Here is a 12,602-nt window from a genome sequence, read left to right as displayed (position 1 = left end):
AGCAGTGGGGTCTCCAGTCCTGGTCCTGGATAGGTATGTTAGGTAACCCCTAATTCACCTATTTATAAAACCCCGGAACGGTTTAACTATGATTAAACAGGTGGTGTGTTCAATGTAGAGCTCATTTGGAAAGAAAATCCAAATACTTCATCAGCCATCAAGGACCAGTGTTCCTTCACTCAAACATGACTTGCTTTATTGATCAATGGAAAGCAACAAGCATTCTTCATCTTTAAGATAACAGAAGATTTAGAGTGATCTATAAGGATAATTGGACTGGGGCTCTCCAAGACCAAGGCTAGAGACCCTGATCTAGTATAACACACGTTATCTACTTGTTTCGAAGAAACACCTCTGGTTACTGCTAGTGAAGATCAGGGCGAAGTGTTCCAGCGGAGAGATGAACTGGAATCGCCAGAGACACACTGTCCTGCACATAACACAAGCACAATGCAGTAGGCGCATGCTGACGTTGGGGATGGAGGCTTTTATTCCTTCACATCATGACAGCACTGGTTAATAACGCACACAGCGTTGAGATGGGTTCCCTAGAAGAATGAAGCATCTTTAAGAGTGTAACACACCGTAAAAGAATATGTAAGCCCCTTGAACTAGCACCAAGACAATTTAAGCAATATCACACATTAGGCAGCATCACCATTTGTTCCAGAGCAGCTGCACTGACCACCCACACACACACTCCAGTTGTTGTAGCAGCATGTGATTGCATTCTGGGAAATAAATTAGATCTGCTAACAAAATGAAAGTGCTGTTGTGGTGTGCACAAATGAATACTTTACTTTTATATTGAGGCGTATTGATTCAGAATGCTGGATGTGGCTCAGAAAAGGTTAGCATGTGAAGAGTAGCAACATACAGATCACCAGAGCAGGTGTAACGAATACGCCCCTGCGTATAACGGGGATTTCAGCCGCTCGGGCTGAAGGAGTTCTCCTTTAGCTCAGCTGGCAAGATCCCTCTTGCGTGACGCCGGAGACCCGGGTTCGTGCCCAGGCGGTGAGGGACGAACTGGCAGGGCAGGAGCGGCAAGGGTGGAGACCCCAAGAACAGGTACACAGGCCAGAGGCTGAGCTGTGCTGCACTGGCTGTAGGGGTGTTTCTCTAACAGAAAGCTGGACGCTGAAAAACAGATGCTGAAAGGCTAGCGACAAACATACTCATCTGACCAATGTCACAGGCAAAACACAGGCCATCAAAATGTTTCACAAAAAAATGTTTCACTTGCTCACCAAAGTAACAGCATTCATTTTAGTCCATTTTTTAAAGAGAAGCAAGCAGCTCTAAAATAAAGAAACGTACCTGTCTTTTTTTCTGAGCATCGTCTAGACTCGGGGTTCTCCATCCCGGTCCACAGCCCTAACCACTATGGTCACATGTCCTTCGGATGAGACTTAAAACCGAGGTCCTGACTCTCTGTGGTCATTAAAAATCCCAGGGCGTTTCTCGAAAAGAGTAGGGGCGTAACCCCGGCGTCCTGGCCAAATTAATCTCCCTCTATGAATTGGCTTCATCACTCTGCTCTCCCCACTGATAGCAGGTATGTGGTGAGCGTTCTGGCGCACTATGGCTGCCGTCGCATCATCCAGGTGGGGCTGCACACTGGTGGTGGTGGAGGGGAGTCCCCATTACCTGTAAAACGCTTTGAGTGGAGTGTCCAGAAAAGCGCTATATACGTGTAAGCGATTATTATTACTACATGTAATTACCTGTATAAACTCTACAATTAACACGTAGCGATCTGTTCTGACAAGTGCATGCGACACTACTTTACTCTGTATGTGCAGTGCAAATATTTACAAAAGAAATCTACAGAACTGTTTTACTTTGGGCAATTTTCTAGGTGATAATCTTGCCTGAGCCCATAATCCATGATAATCTGTCGTTTTGTATTTAAGGCTATGAAGCCTTCTTACTTCTTCTTGAGTTAATGACTACACACGCAAAAAGAAAATATGAAAGGCTACGAATAAGACAGGGTTTTTTCCTTCTTCTTATCAGTCAGCTTGAATCTGACCTTCTCCTCTTAATGTCTGATAGACACTATGGTGAAAGTTTGTCTGCGATCAAAACACACACTCGACTGCAGTACCAGTATACAGACAGTTGAGTTGCCCCCGACAGTGAGAAATGTCGTGTGGCCTGTTCACACTCAAGACCTTTTGGTTTCAGTGTACGATCGGGTCTGAATTTCACTCAAGGGGCATGGAATCAGTGAACAAACAAACTCTCAATACTAAAGGAGGAGACAGGGACCTTTAACATCACATATCATATGACCATTATTTCCATGTTGTAGTTCCCAGTACGTTAAAGTCTCCTTTTCAGACATAGTTCCGAGGTTTTTTACTTTGCCAATAATTTAATGCTAATCAACAGCATTGACAAAATTGTACAGGATTTGCTTTCTATTGTGTTAAAAACATGATATTGCCCCTTACTGTGAATCTGAATTCTGGGTTAATCTAGACCACTCTAAACGAGCCGTCTTGCTTTAGAGCACAATTGCAGCGTCTCACCCAGAATTTGAACTCGTAGACCCGTTTTGTCCAGAGTCCTGGGCAAAAAAAACCCACTGCCGCCCACTTCCACAGATTGGTATGGTAAAGCCCCGCACGCACAAAAGGATAAAACGGCAGATAAAAACAAAATGTCGTTTGAGAGACAACTTTTTTAAAATTAAATCCACTTCATCTCTTGGGTTAGATTTAGCATGTACCTGTATATACAAGTTTGATTTTCTCAGTGTTAATAAAATGCTCAAGATAACTTATGACACTGATGCTAAAACTATTATTATTATAATTATTATTATTATTATTATTAAGTTTTACACTTACTTCAGAAGTCTTTGGCATTACTTACGATGACATACTTAGTAATCTTCTCCACTTCAGCGGAGCCAGGATAATTTAGCAAGTCCCCCTCCGTGACTGTCGCACCAGTGGGACGGTACAGTAGAGTACGGCACGACAGAGGTAGGGCTCTCAGAGCAGGTTTAGCTTCATTCCATACGGGGAATTTTCCACCTTCGCTCCTACCCAATCTCCTTCCTAGTCGGTTGCACTCCAACCTAGGCTACTTATTCATCTCTCTAGGAGCGTCTGTGCTCGGAAAAAAAATTGACGGACGCGTCAAGAGGACCAATCGCGTTCCGCCTCCGCTTCAAACTGGCCAATGGCTGTGGTTCGTGGGCCATGGCCTTGCGGCATGTTAGGTTGTGCTTGTGTTATGTGTGCCATGGACTCAGCCCAGTAATATTGACAATAGGGTGAAGAGAGATTGCCCCAAATTACAGTCAAAAGAAAAATAACCAAAAAGCCGAGAGGTGCCCCGCAAGCTGGCGATTCCGTCATTAATCAGGGAATGTGATTCATTTCGTTCCGTTTTTTTACTCATCCGGATTTTGTTATTGATGGGACTCGGAGGATTATTTCGATAGAAGGTAAAAGGTGCTTGTGGGTTTGGCTGTCTGAAAAAGGCCAAGATAGCTTGTTCTGCTGTTGCCGCTGCTGGAGGAGGCTGATTAGACTGGACTTGAACACATCCAAGTGTTACCACTGCTAACCGGGGTCACTCCTCATCGCCATCTCCGCTCCTGTATCCAGAGGATCAAGGTAAAGTACGACACGGTTTCTTAACGTCTGCTGCCGTTTGTGCCCCACGGTTGTAGATAGGAAACGAGTGGGATCCTGTGTTCGGTGTCGCGGTATTCACGTAATGAAGCAAAACTGGAATTAAAAGATATCTGCCCCCCCCCCCCCAAAAAAAAAACTCATTTGCAACACGGAAGGTTTTATGTAATTAAGTTAAATTGAACGTATGTGGGATTTTGTGTTTAGATGAATTCCGCGTCTGTAGCACTAGTTGGGCAGAACATCCACTTGGATTACACGGGGCTGCTGTGGGTAGGCCTGTCCAGTCAGCCGCCTTTTTTCGCGGCACTCCGGTACCGGAGAGTTCATCAGCCCACCCCGGCGGGGGGGATCGCTGGGAACCGCGATCGGAGAGTGTGTGTTGTGTGTGTGTGTGTGAGAGAGAGAGAGAGGCCCGGGGCGGGAGGAAGAGCAGGGACACGGATCGCCTCAAGGCAGCGGGCAGCCCCTCGCCGACTGGCGGAAATGTCACCCGTCTCCGCACGGGTGTGGGGACGCGGGGTGGCCCGCTTGCTGGAGCAGGGCGAGTTGACAGGCGCGGTGGCGGCGGTATACCGGGTAGCAAAGTTTCCCGGGGAGAATTGTGTTCCGGGAGGAGAAACCAGCCGGCGGAGTGTGTGGGGTGGGTGGGGGATTGTTGCAATGAATGGTTTCTGCATTGAAAGTAGAAAAAAAAAGCGTCTCTGATGCTTGGACGGAAAGGGCATCGGCACCTAGAAGAATGCTGAACTTGCGGTTTGATCCCCAGACCCCTCTCTCGGGTGCTGCAGAGCACTTCGCTGTTTGTATCTGAGAGCTGGGCTCAGGTTATTTACGAGGGTCACACGATAACCTGGGTATGTATATGTATGTGTTTTTGGGAGTGTGGTGGCGGAGAGGGAGACGGCGGGGGGGGGGTGTTTCTCATCGCTACCGCTGTATATTTTGCGATCAGGGTTCAGAAGTGGTCATTTATCACACCTATGCGACGGCGGAGAGGTGAAGAGCATCCACCGCGGTTGTAATCTGTATTCACCGTCATTCCCGTAGAAGTTTTAAAAAACCTGAAGCCCTTGATCGGGGGAATGCGGAACAGGCGGTTTCATCACCTACCGTGCACCTGATTTTACTCACTATTGTAATTATAATTGCCTCCGCCTGATGTGCCGAACCACACGGATTTTTTTTCAGCGTACTGCTCAGCTGTTTCAGAGAAAGAGAAAGTCGAAAAACACCAAGCGCGAAGCACAATGTAACACTCCAGGCGTTTTAACGTGTCGAAAAATGAACTGGGAATCGCCTTCACCACAATTTGAGGACTGGGAGGAACTGCCCCCGCAGTAGCCTCCACATCATCTCGCGTATTGCTTGCGTGGTGGCGGACTACACGCCTTCGTGAAGTCTTCCCTTGTACCCTAGTGAAGAGCGTGGAGAGGTCGCCTTCCGAGTGACCGTGGGTTGACAGGTATCGGGTTGCCTTCTGAGCCCTTCCTGTGTTCAGCGAGCTGTGCAGCAGGGGATTTGGAGGATGTCAGCCATATGTCTGCTTCTGGTGACCATGCTGGGGTGGCTATTAATCTTCAATTAATAATAGATGCTGTGCGTGCATGCTCTCCTGATCAACCTGCCTGAAGCTCTCTTTATTATTTTAAACTCAGGAAGCCTGGGCTGGGATAGGCAGGTGTACATGATCAGTGTGAGTGTAAATCCAGTCCTGCTTCCTGGTCACAAGTCCACTCAACAGGCCAGCACAAAGAGAAGCAGAGCTGACCGATTGCTTGTTCTTTTCCAGCTGCACACCTGCCTTGTGAAAGATCTTTGGATCCTTGGAAAGGTGGCGTCCCACTACCTCTCTTCAACGCAGAGTTATCGCAAATTGCATTCAGTTTCGTCGGCATGTTCTCCTGTTAATTCTGAACTTTAAAGGTTCAGGCTCTGTCTGCGTCATAAACACAACATTATTTAAGACCGCATGATTAATCTGCAGTACACTTAACCTCTGAAATTGCCTGCTGTCCACAAACAACCAGGTGTCTTACTGCTGCATTTTACAATTAGTGGGTACTGGAGAAATGTGAATGTCTGCCCTGCTGGTATAATGATTCTGGCCAAGTATGATTACATAATGCTCTTTGAAGACAATTGGCACTTCCAGAGATGGATGTATGTCTGCTCAGAGCTACCATCCTATATATCTTATAGAATCCTATATATATTAAGCAGCTTAAGTGTGTCTGTTAGAAAACATATCACATGCACACATCTGATGTCTCAGGAACAGTATGACATTCTTGATGCAGTCTTTGGAATATTTCATCCAAGGCGAGAGTGATACTGTTTCCCGTGTTTGTAGTTAATCTTGAGTCTTAATACCTTGCAGACCATCAGGGCAAAAGCTGGGAACATGAGCACCAGGCTCTTCCAAACAGTGCTGTCTGTTGTGGAAACATTGTGGTTCCCAGTCTGAATCCTGAACGGAGTCCCACAGTTAAACTCTGAAGATTGGTGCTCCACTAGACTGTGTCGTAGCTCCATGTTTCCAGCCCGTCCTCTGCAGAGGGAGATTTCAGAAGAGTCGCAGACGTAATGTGCATCTTTGCCCATGCAGGCACAGCTGCAGAGGTGACAGGGCAGGGGAAGGACCATGTCTCATTTCATGCTAGGCTGGCTCCTGACAGCAGGTACTCTATTCCAGTCAACTAGGAACAGAGGTGTGTCCTCTTCCTAGCCCCTCGACACTCACACACATCTGCGTTGCACATCCTGGACTCGCGAAACTGATACATGCAATACAACCTTCCTGATTGTTGCTGCAGTAGGTAGTTAACCTGAACTCCCAGTTTGTGTTCTTCGACGGTGTGATCAAATAACCAGAGCTTCCAACTAGCTATGATAATGCTTTTTGACTTCCTGCTGCTCTCAGAGGGTTGAAGCCTCTTGTTGCCTGTGCCTAATCCCTTTCCCTTGATAGATGTCATCTGGCTGATTATGTAAGGAGAGCACACTGGTCGAGAACTGGTGCACATTTGCCAAACGGAATTGCTGCAAGCCCACTGTCTTCACGGCTACTTCTGTACTGCTGATACTGTTTACATAGCTGGGCGTAGCTAGTAGTAATTTTAACCAGGCATTCATATTTAATGCATAATTAATGCGTTTTATAATAATTCATTTAAAGTTTGCAGAGCACTTTCTGTGTCTGGAGGTTATTACATGCATTATGTTGCAAAATATGTATCCTAGGACTAGTCACTGTTGCTTTCTGTTGATTTGAATGTAGCTTTGAATTTCATGCCTTGGCCACAGGTTAATGAATTCACTCTTCAGCTCTCCACAGTGAAGAGAGAGTTTGTGCAGCAATAACAGGACAGAGCCCGTTGTGCTTTTTACACAGTAGATGAAACTGCTGTCTCTTAAGCTGTGCATCTGTGGGGGGTCAGGGATTTTAAATGGTAAAGTGGAGACGACCATTAGGATATTATCACAGTTTGGTTAATCTGAGGATACCCCCAAAATAATTATTGTAGTAAAAAATAACATTTCAATCTCTGGTAAAGTTTCTTAAAACCCAAATTTACAGTTTAGTCCATCAGGATTCGTTTTTGGATCATTTGAATTGGCGCATTTGTTTCAGTACAGTTTTTGGTAATCAGGGACAGTCGTGTCTGTAGAGCAGAGGTGTTGTGTACCAGAGTTTGCTTAAATGTCTCACGAAGTGTGGGCACTGCACTACTGCAGTGTGAATGTATTGGCTCAGCCTAGTTCAACATAACAGGCAAATTCATTGGGTATAGGCCAGCTCAGGAAGACACAGGCTCTTTCTTTTGGGGAAAGATGAGTAAGGACTGAACTTTCCTTCTTTCCCTGTATTCCTACTTAAGATTCTGTCAGCTTGTTTTTACTCGTAATATATTTAACAATAGGTGAAATTATCCATGTTATAGTTGTCTGTCTTATTATTAACCTATTTCATTACTGTTATAGAACACGCAGTGCACTTTTGTCACTTGTACTGTCATTATAGGTGTGAGAATCCTTATAAATCTGCCTTTTTTACATTCAGATGGCTGCAAGATTGGGCGGACAAAGAAAAACAAACCCCGTATGCAAAGGGTTGCTGCATCCAGTTTGCACAGAAGCGGATTATTGATTTTATCTCCATATTGTGTGTTGTGTGAACAACTTCCTTGTTCTCTCGCTTAGCAGGGATATGTCCTCAGCAGCCACTACGCCTCCATCAGTCGACAAAGTGGACGGATTTTCTCGGAAGTCTGTCAGGAAGGCCAAACAGAAGAGGTCGCAGAGTTCCTCCCAGTTCAGATCTCAGGGCAAACCCATCGAGCTCACCCCTCTGCCTCTGCTGAAAGGTAAGGAGCAGGCGTGCCCAACGCAAAATACACAGCACCTGTAGGGAAAAGATCACTTCCAGACACTTTAGCAAGAATCAGAATGCTTCTGGAGAGAGACAGGGTTTGGGGTAAATATTTCTGTGGATGGAATGATATCAGTCATCACCTAGCGCCTACAGCTGTCTGCTGTCCTGTGTCTTTCAAATGTAAAGGGAGTGTGTACTAGACACTTTGTGAGACAATTACGTTTTTCATTATTCTAAAAAAATGTTGTTCCACATTGCCGATGTACACCCTGCGGTTAAGAATGTGGGAGAAATCCGACAAGTCCTAACTGTGCACCAGGGTGTCGGTATTGTGCTCCCCTGCGTTTTTGCCGATTGCCGATGACCAAGAGCCAGGAAGGTACGCAAGCTAAGAGCCCACTTTTTGAATGTCTTTGGGGGGGGAATGCAGAGCTTTAAGTGGCAGAAGCTCTAATGAGGTTTTCTGGTTTTCTTGCTTCCATGTTTTTTTCTTCATCCTGACACTGTTGACGTGGGTTTTGGTCCTGCATTATTGAAGGGAGTTAGTCTGGCTTCTCCGGCAGATTCCAGCTAGGGAAACATTTTTGCCAGAAGTGTAGGTAGGTTAGGCCCCCTTTTCAGGCCATAAAGGCCCATGGGGAATGGGTGGCAAGGGCACCATTTATCTTGACCATCCGACACTGGAGGTGGAGGTGATGTGGTCAGCATCACGCTCCGGCCTGCCTATTACCCCCAGGATTAACCCCCGGTACTCATTTGGAAAGCAGGCTGAGTGGACCAGGGAGCTATCTAGAAAGGAATTAGAGCAAGCTCCATCGCTTGCCCCTACCTGGGGTTGAACCCGGGACCTTCCGGTTAGGAGCTAGTCATCTGAACTACCACAGCTCCGGCAGAAGTATAATTGAATGGAAATCATATCATGCAGAAATCATGTGACAATGCTAATTTTCTATCTTGCATATTTAACTAAAGGCATTGTGACTGGCCCTTAGTTCATCCTAAATGGGGACAGACAGGGGGAGTGCAGTGGGAATGTGAAGGCTGGTCAGTGTTCGCGCTGTCCCATGACGCTCTCCTCCTGACTCGGCAAGTCTGCCCCAGGGGCTCCGTCTCCTCTCCTGCAGCAGCACTCTTACTAAACAGAAGAGCTGAGCAAGGGGGCTTCGAAGGTGGTTCCTAGATCAGATCAACCTTTTGGAAAATAATCAGCTGATGGTTAACTAAAATCCTTATGAAGAGGTAAAAACGCAAGACATTTCAAGAGGCAAGATCAAAGCAGCGGGTGGTTTTTGAGTAGCTCAAGCTGCAAAGGAGCTTGATCAGAGCTTGGGTCCATCCCTACAGTCCAGGCTGCAGTACCTCGCCATAAGTAGACTGTGTGGCTGGTTCCCACCCAAGCAGTGGTGTAGTTTTTGAAAGGTGCCTTCAGAATTGGTGGGGTTGAGTTCTCCTTGGTTCGCCACGCAGAAGTGACTCCTCAAACCTGCTTGGCACCTGTGAGCGTGAAATGTTTATAGTGAAAGGTGTACCCCTCCTCCTCTCGCCATTCACTCCGCTGTGTGTGTGTGTGTGTGTGTGTGCGCGCTGCCCTTCGCACAGCCCAGCTCTGACTGGCTGCGCAGCAGAGGACAGCGTGTGTGATGCACATCCTTACATGGTGCAAAGGTTGCAGCTGCTGAATTGAGCTGAATAACATTTTGGGTTTGTAAATAGGGGATTAAAGAAAACAAAAGCTGAGAAGAGAAAAAAAGAACCAATAATACTGGCCCAGATAATTAAGCACCATCATTCCTAGAGTGCATTCTGCAGGAGCGCCACAAATAGCATAAGCCAGAAGCCTCCTCCTGGAAAGAGGGTTGAAAAGGGAAAAGGCTGGAGACTGCCGAGCGAATGGGGGAAAAACTCCAGTCCATGTCTTTCAGGCTTCGGCATTTCTGTATGATCAAAACTGGAAATCCTTCATCTCTGCATTCCCGGAGCAGGAAGGCTGTGACAGCTGGGCTCGGGGTGTTTGTGACGAGGGGACGGAGGTTCAGGGGTGGTTTTAACTGATGGCGTCCGGATTGCAGGGCTGAGGAGTTTCCAGTCTTTCGCCGTGGGGCGCCGTCTGCGCGGAGGCCCCGCTTGGGAACAGTTGGCTGTGAGGACAGCAAGAAGCATGCCTTTGGTAACACACAGTTCAGAACAGTCTTGCAGGAAGGGCGGTTTGCATTTATGTGGAAACCTGGGTTGGAAATAAATTTGAGAAGGAAATAGCCTGTGCTGGTGTCCAACGGCAAGATTCAAGTTGGTCTGGTATCTCCGTCTCTGATCTGGTACTGTAGTAAATCCACATTCTCTCTGAAGATGCATTTACACTGGGAGCTGTCAAAAATAAGTATAGCATAACGTTTGTACTGATTTCACTTATTTATTGTTCTGCTCTTTATAGACAAATGAGCCATTCTTCTTCTGCTATAAAGCAGATACCTTTGCAGCTTGGTACAGTGTCAGTACAGAGACTTCACCAGTTCTGTAGCTGTCATGTTTTTGAAGAGCAGTACTGTAGTTCTAAGGATACTGTTTATATAGCCAAGCAAGAGGAAGGCTGAAGGAAAACAGGCATTGGTATTATTAGCGTTGTTGTTTTTAGCCTGTCTTTAATGGACCCAAGCAGTCTGGAGGCAGTGAAGTGTGCAGGGCTGGGAAGTTGGTTGTGTTTAGTGTGAAAGTTGCTGTGTCGGCTACAGTGCTGCTGTCTGACCTGCTACCTCCTCCTGCTCTCAGTCTGGTGGGCCAGAAGGAAGAAAACGTCTTCACTGTCACTTGGTCTGAGTGCCTTTTCTCCAGCAGAAAGCAAAAACGCACTGCAACCACCTCCTAAACTAGTAAAACGTCTGCTTTTTCTGTGTATGCAGGTGTTCGGAGATGCAAGTTATGAACTGTGGTTTTAGTAGATTGAGCAGTGCTTTGTAGATTCCACATTGCTTTTCTATAAACAAATGTGCGATTGAGATAACAATGATGGGTTATTTTCTGTACATAAACTGCCTGGCCATGGTGATACTGTAGGCTGATCTCCTGCATCTGAAAGAAATGGGCATTGTATCCAGGAAGGATATTACTGTGCTGTTCTAAGTGGATCTCTGAGCTCATCTTCAGGGCCAGAACTGTATAGATTGCTACAGTCATCTGTCCTTTATCTGCGTAAAACAGAAATAAATAAAATACCTATTTGGTGTCTGTGCTGTGTAATCAGAGACAGCTACACTGAGGCTCAGTTCCTATGTTCCAGTGATGAGGGACACAGTGGGCAAATTCAAAGGAACCTCTTCCTACATGCAGTCCAAACTACAGCAGGTTCCCCAGGATACTAAGGACTAACTGCTGACTCCACCATGACAGGAGTAGATGCCCATTTTACCCAAAGTAGAAATTATGTTCAGCGATAAAGTGCAAAAATGTTTCATGATGTTCTTATTAGACTTTTATTAGAAGCACAACATGAACAGAACTGTGTGTGGCTCTGAAAAATCTCTGGACATATCCATGGTTAATAGCTTTTCTGTTGCAGGGCCCTCTTACAGTCCTAGTCTCTCTTTTCCCTTCGTCAAACGCACAGGAGGACGTACATAAAATATTTTCTGCCAAGTTGAGCATGCTAATTTTACAAGAAAGAAAAGCTACTAATTTTATGGAATTAAGCAAAATCATTTAAAATGCCTAAAGTGACTCTTAAATAAGCAGTCCTGGGAATGTGCGGCTCCTCACCTTTTTGTATGGTCTGTTTATAAAGAAAATAATAGATGCTTCTACTACTGCTAATGTTTTTGTCTTGTTTTGGTGTCAGGGGTGGAGAGCAGACTTTCCTCTGAACTGCCCTAGGCCAGGCGAAGTGTGTGTGATTTGTCTGTAAAGATGCTCCATAATATAGAAACAAAGTAGACCAGTCCCAAATGGGAGCCAGACTGATTTCAATGCTCGTCTTTATTCTCCCTCAGCCAGCCCTGAGCTCTGTCACCTCTGACCTTGCTATACAGGAGGTTCTGGCTGTGGGCCTCCCAGCAATGTTTTACACTCACCTCGGATTCATGTCTGAGCTCACAGTAAAGATCAGACAACACCCAGAGCCTTCTGCGTGGAACCAGCATCACACATAAGCAAAACTGTTCTGTACCATGCTTAACAATACAAGAATGTGTTGAGGAAATTCCTTTCTTTCTGTCCTCAGACACTGAAGTCTTTTATTGTTCCCCGGGGTAAAAGGGAGTCTAGCTCTTGTCGGGATGACAGTGCCATTCAGCCAGTGGGCTCCCGTTTCTGCAAGTTGAAGCAGGAAATCTGAGAGAGTCGGGAAGCCTTGTACTCCGGGAGGCTTCAATAGAGAGAGAACTGAAAACGCGCGTGGAATGTGACTAGACCTGAGTATCGACAAAACCTGGCTCGCACTTCACCGACGGGCCCATTGTATTCCTGTTCACACTTTGTGTTTCTGTGTTATCGTCCCAAGCTTCGCACAGTTTTGAAGAACTTTCATTTGGGCTTTGTTGTACCTGTCTGGAATGGCTGTCTTCTCAGTTTTACAATGTACCCAC

At 46.1% G+C, this 12,602-nt stretch overlaps 1 protein-coding gene and 1 long non-coding RNA gene across 4 annotated transcripts in view; one reads left to right on the top strand and one right to left on the bottom strand.

Moving 5' to 3' along the window:
- Positions 1 to 174: 174 nt before the first annotated feature.
- Positions 175 to 3,155, bottom strand: LOC107077772 (uncharacterized). The gene is made up of 2 exons (XR_001478775.2): positions 2,859 to 3,155; positions 175 to 1,140 (listed from the first exon to the last, which is right to left on the bottom strand). It is a non-coding gene; the product is annotated as an uncharacterized lncRNA (long non-coding RNA).
- Positions 3,156 to 3,254: 99 nt separating this feature from the next.
- Positions 3,255 to 12,602, top strand: part of ppp2r5eb (protein phosphatase 2, regulatory subunit B', epsilon isoform b) — a 30,412-nt gene continuing 21,064 nt past the window's right edge. Inside the window, exons 1-2 of one of the 3 annotated variants that reach the window (XM_006632187.3) lie at positions 3,255 to 3,635; positions 7,860 to 8,020. In XM_006632187.3, coding sequence (XP_006632250.1) covers positions 7,864 to 8,020 — 157 coding nt within the window. In that variant the 5' untranslated portion in view covers positions 3,255 to 3,635; positions 7,860 to 7,863. Of the gene's footprint in view, positions 3,636 to 4,412; positions 4,511 to 7,856; positions 8,021 to 12,602 lie in introns of those variants that run through there. The other 2 variants (XM_015350532.2, XM_015350533.2) reach the window with 2 other exon arrangements.

This window comes from Lepisosteus oculatus, chromosome 8 (assembly GCF_040954835.1).
Source record: "Lepisosteus oculatus isolate fLepOcu1 chromosome 8, fLepOcu1.hap2, whole genome shotgun sequence".
Lineage (NCBI taxonomy): Eukaryota > Metazoa > Chordata > Actinopteri > Semionotiformes > Lepisosteidae > Lepisosteus > Lepisosteus oculatus.
Note: the sequence above shows the minus strand (reverse complement) of the source record. Positions and strands in the feature narration are given on the sequence as shown.